The sequence below is a fragment of the Candoia aspera genome, chromosome 1 (assembly GCF_035149785.1).
Source record: "Candoia aspera isolate rCanAsp1 chromosome 1, rCanAsp1.hap2, whole genome shotgun sequence".
Taxonomy (NCBI): Eukaryota; Metazoa; Chordata; class Lepidosauria; order Squamata; family Boidae; genus Candoia; species Candoia aspera.
Genome location: NC_086153.1, coordinates 305,709,657 through 305,722,066, shown reverse-complemented (window position 1 = coordinate 305,722,066; position 12,410 = coordinate 305,709,657). Strand labels below are relative to the sequence as shown.

General features: G+C 37.6%; 1 protein-coding gene across 1 annotated transcript in view; it reads left to right on the top strand.

Annotated features, from left to right (window-relative positions):
• FBLN5 (fibulin 5) overlaps positions 1 to 11,425 on the top strand; it is a 56,884-nt gene extending 45,459 nt beyond the window's left edge. Inside the window, exons 9-11 of the mRNA XM_063290233.1 lie at positions 3,735 to 3,861; positions 5,953 to 6,145; positions 7,661 to 11,425. Coding sequence (XP_063146303.1) covers positions 3,735 to 3,861; positions 5,953 to 6,145; positions 7,661 to 7,822 — 482 coding nt within the window. The 3' untranslated portion in view covers positions 7,823 to 11,425. The remainder of the gene's footprint in view (positions 1 to 3,734; positions 3,862 to 5,952; positions 6,146 to 7,660) is intronic.
• The last annotated feature ends 985 nt before the right edge of the window (positions 11,426 to 12,410 follow it).

The following is a 12,410-nucleotide window of genomic DNA, read 5'->3' as shown; positions in this document are numbered from 1 at the left end:
GCCAGGACCTATAGGCTTGTTGCCATTCTTCCTCCAAGAAGCAACACAGTTGGTGTAGCTAACAGCACAGTTGAAATTTCCAAATAACCAATTGTTCATAAGTTCATATCCAAACTGAGAAAGGATAGTATAAGACTTGTGAAAGCTCAGCCTCTCTCAGGGGTACCAATCGAAGCGAATATTTGTAGCTCAGGGTTGAACTGTGGAGTCCTTGGTGCTCTCTGAGCCTTGTTGTTTTCTTGCAGACGTTTCATTGCCAGACTAGGCAACATCTTCAATGCAAAGAGGGAGTGGGCCTTGCTCTCAGTTTATATGTGCTACGGTGAGCACATAAACCAACTAAAACTCTTCAAAACATATTAAGCAACCCAAAAGACCCAAGAGCCCAAGAAGAAAAAACAGGGGTTATTTACAACATACAGTGCAAAGACTGTAACAGCCACTATGTTGGACAGACAGGCAGAAGACTAGCAGAGCGCATCCACGAACACCAACTAGCAGTCAGAAGACACAATGAGAACTCCTTAATCTCACAACACATGGACAGACTCAACCATAGTTTCAACTGGGAAATTGTCAGCATCCTAGACCAAGCCAAATCCCAAAACACCAGAGAATTCCTGGAAGCCTGGCACTCAGACAAAGCAGCCATCAACAGACACATAGAGGTAAACAACATTTACATACCAGTCAAAAGAGACAATAGAAAAGCCAAAAGACCAGTACACTCCCTTGCCAGCAATCAACACCCAGATATGCAAAAATCAACACTAGGATTAACACCAGATGAACCATCAAACAGCACAATACACCCTAATCAAGGAACTATTAACTCAGGCAATCAACCAAGCAGCAAACAACAGCCCAATCAAGGAACTCCCAAGAAGAGAACAACACCCCTACCAGCACAAGCAGGGCAAGCCACGGTACATAAACTGAGAGCAAGGCCCACTCCCCCTTTGCACTGAAGATGTTGCCTAGTCTGGCAATGAAACGTCTGCAAGAAAACAACAAGGCTCAGAGAGCACCAAGGACTCTCTCAGGGGTGTTTGCAGGGTATGGTCAAGATGTCAGCCACCATGGTATAATCAAAGCTCTGCCTGTTTTTTATGTGCACATCACTGTGACCATCATCTTGACCTCTTTTTTACCATACCATGTGGACTCTCCTGACCTCTGGTAATGCCAAATGAGAGTCAGTATAGTGTAGTAGTTAAAGTGTTGGGCTAGGAGTGGGTAAATCGAGGTTTTAGTCTACACTCAACCATGAAGCTTGCTGAGTGAATCTGGGCCAGTCACCCTCTCTCAGCCAAACCTGCTCACAGGATTATTATTATGGGAGACGTAGGAGAGGAGTGCTATGTCCACTTCCTTGAGTTCCTGAATGAAAAGTGGGATATAAATAACATTTTCTTTGAAAGCTGCGTGCATGCTCATTTTTAATATAATTATTTGCTATATTTCTATACCACTTTTTATTTAAAAAGTTGAAGAAATTAGCATAAAAATCATTATAATATACTAAAAATAGGGAAAACCTAGAAACACCAAAACCCTGAAATGATTAAAATACTAAAACTAAGTTAATAAATAATAATAAGAGTAATTAGGGCATGTAAAAAAGGAAAATATGGAAACCAATGGAAGGCTTGGGTAAACAGATACGTTTTTGATTTATGATGAATACCCTCCATAGGAAGGTCCATCTAGGAAGGGGAAAGGTCAACTGCACAAGTAATAGTCCTGATCTCTCCACACTACCTATTTACCTCTACAAACTGGAAAAATAAAATACAAGCACATAGAGCTGCCTAATTTATGCCCATGTGACAATATTATGCCCTAATATTGGAATCCAAGTTGAGACAGATCTTGTCAACTTATCTGCAAAGAATGTTATAAATTCCTCACAGCATATTCCAGCTCCCTCTGTCTAAATATTGATGGAAGAGATCCTTAACAGTATGTGAGACAGCAATGTTGGCCTGTTCTTTGCAGATGCAGAGAAGGCAGAAAAGTAAGCATTCTAGTCCCTAGCTGAATCATTAAGGCAGCCCTCAGCATGAATCATGAAATCCCCTAGGACAACTGTTTTGGGGTTTTCCAAACAACATCTGAGACTCACACAGCCAACCAGGCAATAAAGCTTGGGTGAGCAAAATACAGAGTCTGGGGACCAAAGCAACACCTTCCACAGAACCTAGCCCAAGTTAGTAGTATATTATGAACCCATGTTCATAATATGCAATAACATGGGATGAACCAGAGTGAGCTACCCTCATAAGGATCAACCAACCATGACAGTTTATTAACTACTGCAGTTCTCCATGAACTCAGCTGGTTACATTGACAGATTGGCTGAAAGAGGCAAGCAAACATAAGAGGGTGGTATAATGAATTATACAATTTACTCACTAGTGCTCAAATTATAGATGAAAAAGTAGGGATTCCTTATTGAAATCTGATAGTTCTCTCTCCTAAATTCCTCTCGTTATAGCAAAATCATGCCCAAGCAGAGCCTTCGAAAACTCTTATCAAGTATTTTCCTGAAAATTGTGACAAAAAGCCACATATTTAAAAACTCGGTACGGTTTGTAGAGACTTCTAAGTGGGTTAATGAGTTAGTTTGCTGCTTTATATTTAGCATTTCTACACATAAGATTGGCCTTGTCAGTTTCTATCTTATCTACAGTAAATGTAATAATTTACGAATATATCTTTCTCCTCTGGTACATTCAGATATGCAACATTCAGCCAAATGTTCTTTTTTTTTTTTGCCAAAAATATACTGGCTTACAAACTTAGAAAAATTTCAAGATTGTGGAGTAGATGAGATTACCCAGTTGTTTCACAAATTATGTTAGCAACAGTTTTCCCAAGAGCAATCAAGAGCCCACTTGGGTCTCTTTAGGTTCATTCTTCCAGGCATTGATGACATATTCTCTTTTCTGCAAAGCATATTTCATTTATACAAAGTATTTGCACAGCCGGACATTCTGGAGAATGCTGATCCAAATTCTATTTTGGCTGTAAAAGCCACCAAACATCATGGATCATCTTTCAGTGATTAGTTCCCAACCACCTGTCAATGGCAATTAGCAAGAAAACAAGTATTTTTGTTTTAGTTTGCTAGTTATGAGATAAGAGATAGAGCAATGGGTTTTTTTTAATGTACTGTGTGACAAACTATCAGAAGTGCAGAAAAGAGAGAAAGAGTGAGAAAAGCTGTTGTGTAGTTTTTTGTAACCAGTGTTAAGTAACTTCTTTGGAAATCTGATCATTCTCCCAAAGGAAAGGAAAGCTGTGCTTTCAGTGCCTTTTGTGTTGGAAGTCCAAATCCAATGGAATCCAATGACGCTTCAATACCTCATGACCACAAGTGGGCAGCAGGGTATAAATCAAAAGTTAAGGATTTTCTCTAGCTCCCCTCTTTATCACTCTGCTTACTCCTTATTTAAGAGACTGCTACTCTGAGGCTTCTCTTCTGCCTTATTTCCTAAACATACTCAGAGAAAGCCTATTTTTTTTTACTCTTCTTCCTGTAAATAAATCTCCTTTAACTGATCATTGCCCAGTTACTGTTCTCAGGAATGTTCTTTCTCTCTCATACCAGAAAGCTTCATTGGACCCAGCCAGACAAGGACTTTAAAACTTTTGTTATATTATGAATTGAGCAATGTGTACTAATACATATTTATGATGCCACATTTTCTGTGTTTTTTCCTTCGTTTTAGATGTTAATGAATGTGAGGTTGGGAATCACACTTGTACCGTGCAGCAAACATGTTTTAATGTCCAAGGAGGATTCAAATGCCTAGACCCAGTAAGATGCGAGGATCCTTATATCCTGATCAATGAAAAGTGGGTAATATATTAATAGAAAAAATGAGGGCAATAATCTCCATGGAGCACATTATATAGTGCTGGGTCACTTTTCAAACTGTGGTTGCTGTTTTCTGTTGCTGGCCCTGTACAATCTTAATTCTAGGATGCATTCTCCTGTTATTTTTGAGAGATGCACTTAATATGAAACTGATCAATGACTGATACAGTATATATTTCCTAAAGATATTTAGGATTGGATAGCCACCTGTTAAGTACATACTTAACACTGCCAAACCCAGTTTCTTGCTGTGCAATTTATGAAATAGCCAATAGCTAAAAATGCAGTTTTGATGGTGTGCATGCCTTTCTAGAATAGTATTTTCAAATGTACAAAATACTTGTCTGCATGGTTTGCAATTTTTCATAATTTCATGGTACATTCTGAACCGATTCCTTCATGTTTTCTCCTCTCAAAATGGAAATATTCAATGGCAAAAACTTTTGTTCTCTTTTAAATTTCCACCGTTCCTTGTTCCACTCTAAGGCCAAGGTATATTCTATACCTACAAACTGTTTTTGTATATATGTAAAACATATATTTTTGACTGCAACAGCATCTCTGAATACCTTGCAACATATACTGTATTGATCTTAAAAACTTACTTTAGATCTTTTAATCAAAGAATCACAAGGTGATGCACAAAACACAGTGGGTGTATTTACAATGGAGTTAGGGGAAAAAAGCCATGTTCTTTCTTGCTTCATTTATCATAAAGTATAACATAATTCTGTATCAGGTCACCAGGTAGCAGGATACTCAGCAATTCACAACTAAAATAGAAAAAGTGCTTATGAGGTAATAAGAGCATTTATCATTATCACTGCTCTCCTGTAATATATACAATTGCCTTTAACACTGAGATTTTAATTAGAGACATTTCATAAATATGTGATTTACACATTGCTTATCTCTCTCCCTCTGTTTTAGGCCTTACAAGGCAAAGTCATCTCTAGTCCCTTTTCAGAATTAAAAATGCAATGTTATATACATAATTAAACAGCCAGGGAAACATTAGAATAAAAGGAATGGAAAATAACATTTCTAAAATATCTTACTTCTTCAGGCAGTGCAGTTAGGATTTATGAATTCAAACTATAAATATTTTGACAATAATTTATGCTCAAATTATTTGTGCATATCAATTTAGATTAGATAAATTATGGAATAAACCTGATATACTTCCTTACTTTTATTTTTTATATATGTATATTGCATTATAACAAGGATTGTCATCCTATTTATGAAATGAAAACTATTATTTTATGTTCTGCAATAGTTTATTATTTATATTATTCATTATATTGTTATATCACCCACTGACCAAGTTTTTAGACTGTCTGCGAGATATATAGATCAATGAAATACAAAATAAAAATTCAAAACATCAAAATAGCTACATTAAGACTTAACTAGCTCAGCATAAAAATAGCACTCATTTGTTTGCTGTTAGGTAACACAGAAAGTAGAATTCTTATTTGCTTATAATAATTTGCTTATAACATCAAAAATAATAATAACAGGTATGAAATAATAGCTAACCGTAGCAGTTCCCCAAAATGCGCACTATAGTAAATTTGTTAAGCTTTACTGATGTCATCTTATACATCAAAAGCCCCACTAAGTCCAGTGTGATTTATTCCCACTGTATAGAATAGTATAGTATAGAATAGCCTTCTCCAACTTGCTGCTGTACAGATATACTATGCCCCCACCAACCCCAACCAACATGGTTTTATCTAACACTTCTGGAGGACAGAATGTTTGGAAAGGTTAGCCTATAGGATTGCTTCTGAAGGTGCTATAGAAATAACAATAACAACAACAACAGCAACAGTAATACCACCATCGGAATTGACAAAATCCTCATCAGTGAATTGCAAAAGGCAGCTTTACTTGGAATAGCTTACATCCTGCAACGATACCTTTAATATTATTAAAGAACAACATCTGCCTATCCCGGGTCCTTGGGAAGGACTCAATAGGTGGACAAAAATGCCAAATCCAGCCTAAACATCTGGCTGACTGTGCAATCAACCATAATAACATGCTTCTTTTTGTTCTGCCAGTCATTGTATATGTCCAACTGAAAATCCTAGCTGTAGAGACCAGCCCTTCACCATCTTGTACAGGGACATGGATGTATCAGGACGTACTGTGCCCTCCGATATATTTCAGATGCAAGCAACCTCTCGCTACCCTGGTGCTTATTACATCTTTCAGATCAAATCAGGAAATGAAGGCAGAGAATTCTATATGCGGGTGAGTGGGATTTATGGACAGACCCTTTCATTGTTTTTTTTAAACATAATCTGTATTACTTTTAAGGGTTTTTTTTAAAGTTTGCATCTTAAAACTTTAAAAATTCTTAAAATTACACTTCTTAAAATATTTACGACTTAAAACTGTATTTTACTGAACTACTGCTGATTCACTCAGCACTACTGTATCCATGCACTGTATTATGTTCAAATCACATCACCATCAGCATCATCATCATCATCATCATCATGCTATACAAGGATGCAAAAAGTTCCATTGAGAATATGTTTATTAGCCAGTCTTATCCATTTTCTTAGCCTGCCTGTTTGAACAGTAATATCATCACAAAAATATCCATGTTTTTAAGAACACTAGATAAATCCATGAGTGCCCATTAGCTGAGATAAAGAAAAAAGCAGTTTCAGATGTTTACAGGCAGGGTTATCTCCACCTAGCAAGTGCTGGAGCAAATGTGGGGAACTGTCTCCACAGCAACCTGTTTGTGACTTTTCCAAGGCTATAGGCTAGCTGGGGTAAGGGCATTAGTTAGATGGAATTTCCACCTTACTCAATATAAATGTTTTATTTTTGAGCACTATAGAACAGGCTGTGAGGCAGAACTGAGAACCCTAATTCACCCCAGAACTTGACACAGTGAATTAAAGTCTTCTCCCTGGGAAGACTTTAATGGGCTAGATGGGGATGTAATTTTACAGCAGCCTCACTGCAGATTTAAGTTGCCTTTGACAAAGCAGTTTCTGCCCTCCCAAACAATTCCATCAGTGGAAAGAGGGAAGAAGCAAGGGGAACAATTTAGACACCTATACCTTTGAAAGTAAATTTCTATATTCAGTGAAAACCAAGACTGGCCCTATTTGTTTCAAGTGGTGTTTGTAGCTACTGGGAACCAAATCAGGGCTAGGTGAAAAATCTGTTATTTAAATGTGTGTATTTAAACTCCACCATCCCTCACTATGTCTTTTGAGCTCTGCCTTTCTTCTGTTGAGCTAAGCCACTGGTAGTTATTTTCCCAATCTGTTCCTTCCCCAGAAGCAGGGAAATATACATCCTATTTGCGACTCCAACTCTTGTAGATTTTAGCAGCAGTCAACAAAGAAAGTCAATCAAAAGAAGCTTCCAGAGAAAGAAGCAGTCAGTGTGGGCAACAGCCTTCTGCTTTCACACAGTATTTATCCAACAGTAGATCCATAGCCATGAAGCGATGTGGCAACTTGTTTTCAGTGCAAACTGCTGGTTCGGGCCTCAGTTCAGACACAGACCACTCTTTTCCTTCCAACCGGTACATTCTAGATTAGTGCCCATCCTCAGCTGGCACAGATTAGTTGTAAGGATTCTTCATGGAGATTATGGCCACAGCCTTGAGTCACCAACAATAATAAATCTCAACTTCCACAACAGAGCCATGATTTTGTCATAAATATTTAAGAAGACAGCTTTTGGCCACACACTGTGCTTGAAGTACCTCAAAATCTTTCCTTTGCTTTCCCCACACAGCAAACTGGACCTATCAGTGCCACACTTGTGATGACTCGTCCTCTGAAGGGGCCACGTGACATTCTGTTGGACCTGGAGATGGTCACTGTTAACACTGTCATCAATTTCAGAGGAAGTTCTGTCATTCGACTGAGGATTTATGTCTCACAATATCCCTTCTAAATCTAGACTGGCATTGCTTTCTTTAAAACAATCACAGCAGCTGCTGAAAAAGGACCTTTTTCTGCCCGAACATTTTTCTCAGGAGTCAGTTCTTCTAATAACTCAACATGAAATTAGTATTAAAGCATGCTACAATTGCTCATATTACAATGATTGGTCAGTACTTCTTGTGGTTTAAAGGCACCTGAGCTTTGAATTATCAATGGATTCTATAGAATTATTTTGTTTTATTTTGCTCATGAGTGTTAAAATACTTTCATCTTGCTTTCCAAACTTTTTCTAAAGTGTGATTGAAAGCTTTAAAAACTGTGAAGCTCTTCACTGTAATGGCAATGCTGTTTAGCCAAGATGCTAGAGAAACTGGGAAAAGTTGGCTTCTACTGTTCTGCTTTCTAAAAATGAAGGAAAAACAAGGAAAACGTGCTTGTGGAACCAGGAAAGCATCAGCCACTCTCTCAAAAATGTTTATGGAATAATCTTAGGTTCTGAACCCTAGGTCTGATTCAGGGGGAACAGTTCCTTATCGGCCTTCCTTTATAGTTTTTTCACAGATGGAAAGGTTTTGCTTATTCCCAGGCCAGGAAATTGATTCCCTGGAGATTTTGACTAGAATCCAAACCAACCACCAGCTATTACACCTGCTTAAGAGAACTTAGCGCTTGTACTACTTGAATAAATCCACCTACACCCTAGGCAACCTGTTCTTAAAATACAGATAATTTTCAAAAATAGCTTGTTACATGGCATGTCAGGCTTAATGCTCAACTTTAAAAAGTTTTTTAAAAAGTCATACCAGGCACGAGAAATGTATCAGGCACACATAAAGTAACTCTTTGGACATTGGCCATTATGGATAGTATGAATATAACTTAATGGCATACTTTAAAATATTTATTGAAAAATAGGCCATTATGTTCTATATTTATTCTAGGCCCATTTCACTAACAGTCACAAAGCAGCCTACTGCTGTGTAATGATCATTCAATATGAAGTCTGGGGGAAAAAAAGCCACACATATAGGTCATATTTTAGCAGCTCTAACGGAACCATTTTTTATTCTTAATTTTATTAAGCTTATTTTATATTACTCTTCTTCTGTTTTCTGCATAGGAAAAGAAATGTATCTGCAATCCAAGAAAAAAGGTACCCAGGCTGGTAGTAAGCATAGCTCAATAGCAGAGTATGTAAATTCCCTGCTTAGCCACCAGCATTTCCAGTTAAAAGACCTCAGGAAGCAGAATGGGAAAACCTCTAGAACTGCAACATGCAAGCACAGCCATTACAGGGCTAAATGGACCAGCAGTTTGACCTTGAAAAAGGCAGGTTTTTATTGCATATTAAAAAAACCAGATGTTCTGTATCCAGTGATATATGCCCCAAATACAGGTAGTCCCCGATTAACGAGCACTTGTTTGAAGTTATGACGTTGCTGAACGAGGTGACATATGGCTGGTCCTCAAAGTTGCTCCTGTTGGGATGTCCCTGTGGTCACAATTGTGATTGGTGCTTGGCAACCAGCTTGCAATTATGACAACTGCAGCATCCCCCGGTCACGTGATCACCATTAGCAATCTTCACTGCTGGCTTCCAACAAGCAAAGTCAATGGGGAAGCCAGCAGGAGGTTGCAAATGGCGATTACCTGACATTGCGCCTAGCGACCACACAGGATGCACCTAACAACCACAATTGGAACAGTTGGAATGTGACATTGCGCTTTACAACTGTGTTGCTTAGCGACAGAGTTCCCAGTCCCACTTACCATTGTTACCCAAGGACTACCTGTAAGCATTATGTTACAGCATATACACATGCATGGGTGCCTTCCTGGAGACTGCCTGGACAAGTCCCTTCAGTTTTCTTGGTAAGATTTTTGGAAGTGGCTTACCATTGCCTTCTTCCTAGGGCTGTGAGAGAGTAACTGGCCCAAGGTCACCCAGCTGGCTTTGTGCCTAAGGCAGGACTAGAACTCACGGTCTCCTGGGTTCTAGTCTGGCGCCTTTAACCACTACACCAAACTGGCTCTCTTACTGCATATATAAGAAGAGTTTATCTCTTAGATATTCCAGTACATGAATTAATTCATACTTTACTATTCATTTTTAAGATTGCCACTATGGATAAGCTGACATAAGATTAAGGTAACATGAACTGGCTATGCTGAACCTAAATCTGATTTCTCAATATTTCTCACATTTCTCATTCAAAATAATGTACGTGGTCCAAATTTCAATGGAAGCTCAGTAGGGATTAGATAATGAACCAATTATGTAAAAAAAAAAAAAGCTGATTGCACCTGTCCTGGGATTTGAGATCATAATTGTGACTGCACTTGCACACATATCTGGAGAACATTTATTTATGGGAGCAAAATCAAAACTAATCATAGTAGCAATGAACATGGTTCTGTCATTTAAAAAACATATATTTTTATTTTTGTCTTAAGAGTTGATTTCCTGCACTAATTATAGCATTGCTTTTTAATAGTTTTAATAGCTCTAACAATACACTGATTTTTTTAAACTGTATCTTTATTTTAATTTTTCACTTAGTTTCACCAGGTTTCCTGGAAGAAAAATATATTGTTCAGGACCAAATTGTGAACACGCAAGTAGTTCACTAAGGCATGATATTTTTCTGAACGTTCTGATCACATAAGAGGCTGTATTCCTATTCCAGCTGTGCTTAATTTATATGTTGTTTAAACTGTTCTTCAAAGTAAAAAAAGATGTGCAGATTTTTTAAAAAGGGAGATTATATGTGGCAATATATCTAAGTTTGGACTCTAAAAGGCCTTCACCTTAAGCAGTGAAATATGTGAACATAGACTGCCACTTATTTTGTAGAGCCTACACAAAGAAAAAATCCTATGCAATTTAAATACTGTAAGATTCAGTTTTCTAGCTTATTTAAATTAACAGGCTTGAAACATTTTGCAAGATGAGTTTGCCCTACTTTGGATGGAGCAATAAGGTATGATTTAATATTATAGACAAAAGCAGTAGCAGACTTTGGATGACTTCCATATAATTATAATTACTGCAGACAATGTGAAGATCCTGGGTAGCTTCCTTTCTGGTTTAAGGAATTGCTTGGCTTGAAAGCATCTATTTCTCTTTTTCAGAGCTCCACAAAGCTGTTCCAAAGGTTTGCTGTTGCTCATGCATGTAATGTTGAACTATCTTTTCACTTATGTCCAAAAGAGATATTTACATGTGCATGTGGAAAAATATGTAATGGTTATTTGGTTGTCCATTTTCCGGATGTGTACTATTTACTAATAATGTGAGTTTTCTCCCTAACAATCAAATGACCATCTAAAAGTGCTTTACTGAAACGATGATTTTCCTTTCCTGCTCCAGTTCAGCCACAGAACAAATGTTCTTCCCCCCCCCCCCCACTGCATTATATGGTGAGGCAATGCAATTCTGTCGGTGCTGTTTGGGCACAAAGGGTTAGAGATACTTTTTCTTTGCCATATAAAAAGTTAATATTTACAGTGGAATACTTCTATGAAAAATGTGCAAAGGAAATTATTAACCAATGAAAACCCTGCTGAAATATATGGACATTATTAAGTAAATAAACTATGCCTGAAGACATAATTTTGCTTCTGGGTGGTTCTCATTCATTTCAGTGGGTTTCCAGAAGGATTTCTCAGTAGATTGTGCTGCTTGGCTACTATTGTAGAGATCAAACTTAAATTCTTCCTTTTTTGTTACCAAATGTTTCTTTTCACTTTATTATTAATTGATTATTTTATTTGGAAAAAATTGCATTAGCCAGTTATCATTTGTCACTGTTACACATGTTGCTGAGGTTAAATATATTATTCAAACCAGCATACTGAGCAGGATTTGGATTCTATTCCTACATCTGTAAAAGCATCCACTTTATTCCTTTTTATATTTATGTTGTTGGATAAATAACAAGGTAGGGAGAACATTGAGAGGATTGAGGCTTCTGGAATTTTTTACAGTCCCTTTACAGGCGTGGCCATAGGAGACATCTTTATTATTTCTGTCAATGAAATAAAGAGCTGTGTGCATGCATACATGTTTCTGCTCTTCCCTTGGGCTCCGTCTGTTTTTTCTGCACACTGTGAAGCACAGAGCAGGCTGCATTGGCTGCACTCTGGGTATGTGACCAACAAGGAGGGGGTCCACAATGGAGGAGCTATTGCTCAACTGCCTGTCCCATAAGGATGCATTTAAAGATTTCTTTTTTCTGAAGTCTCTTTTTTTTTACTCAGCAATCCATAGGGACCATTTTTAACTTGATCTTTCTTTTGCCAGCATCTTGCACACCACCAGAGTTGGTCTGGTTCTGATTTTTGAGACCTATTGATGAACAGTGTTTCTCATAGGTCAGTGTTTCTCAACCTTGGCAACTTTAAGATGGGTGGACTTCAGCTTCCAGAAGTCTCTATATAATTTCTTTCCAACACTCCATTGGATTGCAAAGAACAAAAAGCACAGTCAATGATTTAGATTCATCACTTGAAAATCCTTTTACCAGAGACTTTGAAGGTTCTAGAAGACAATGAACACAAGGTTCTAGAAGACAATGAACACAAGGAATACTTTCAAA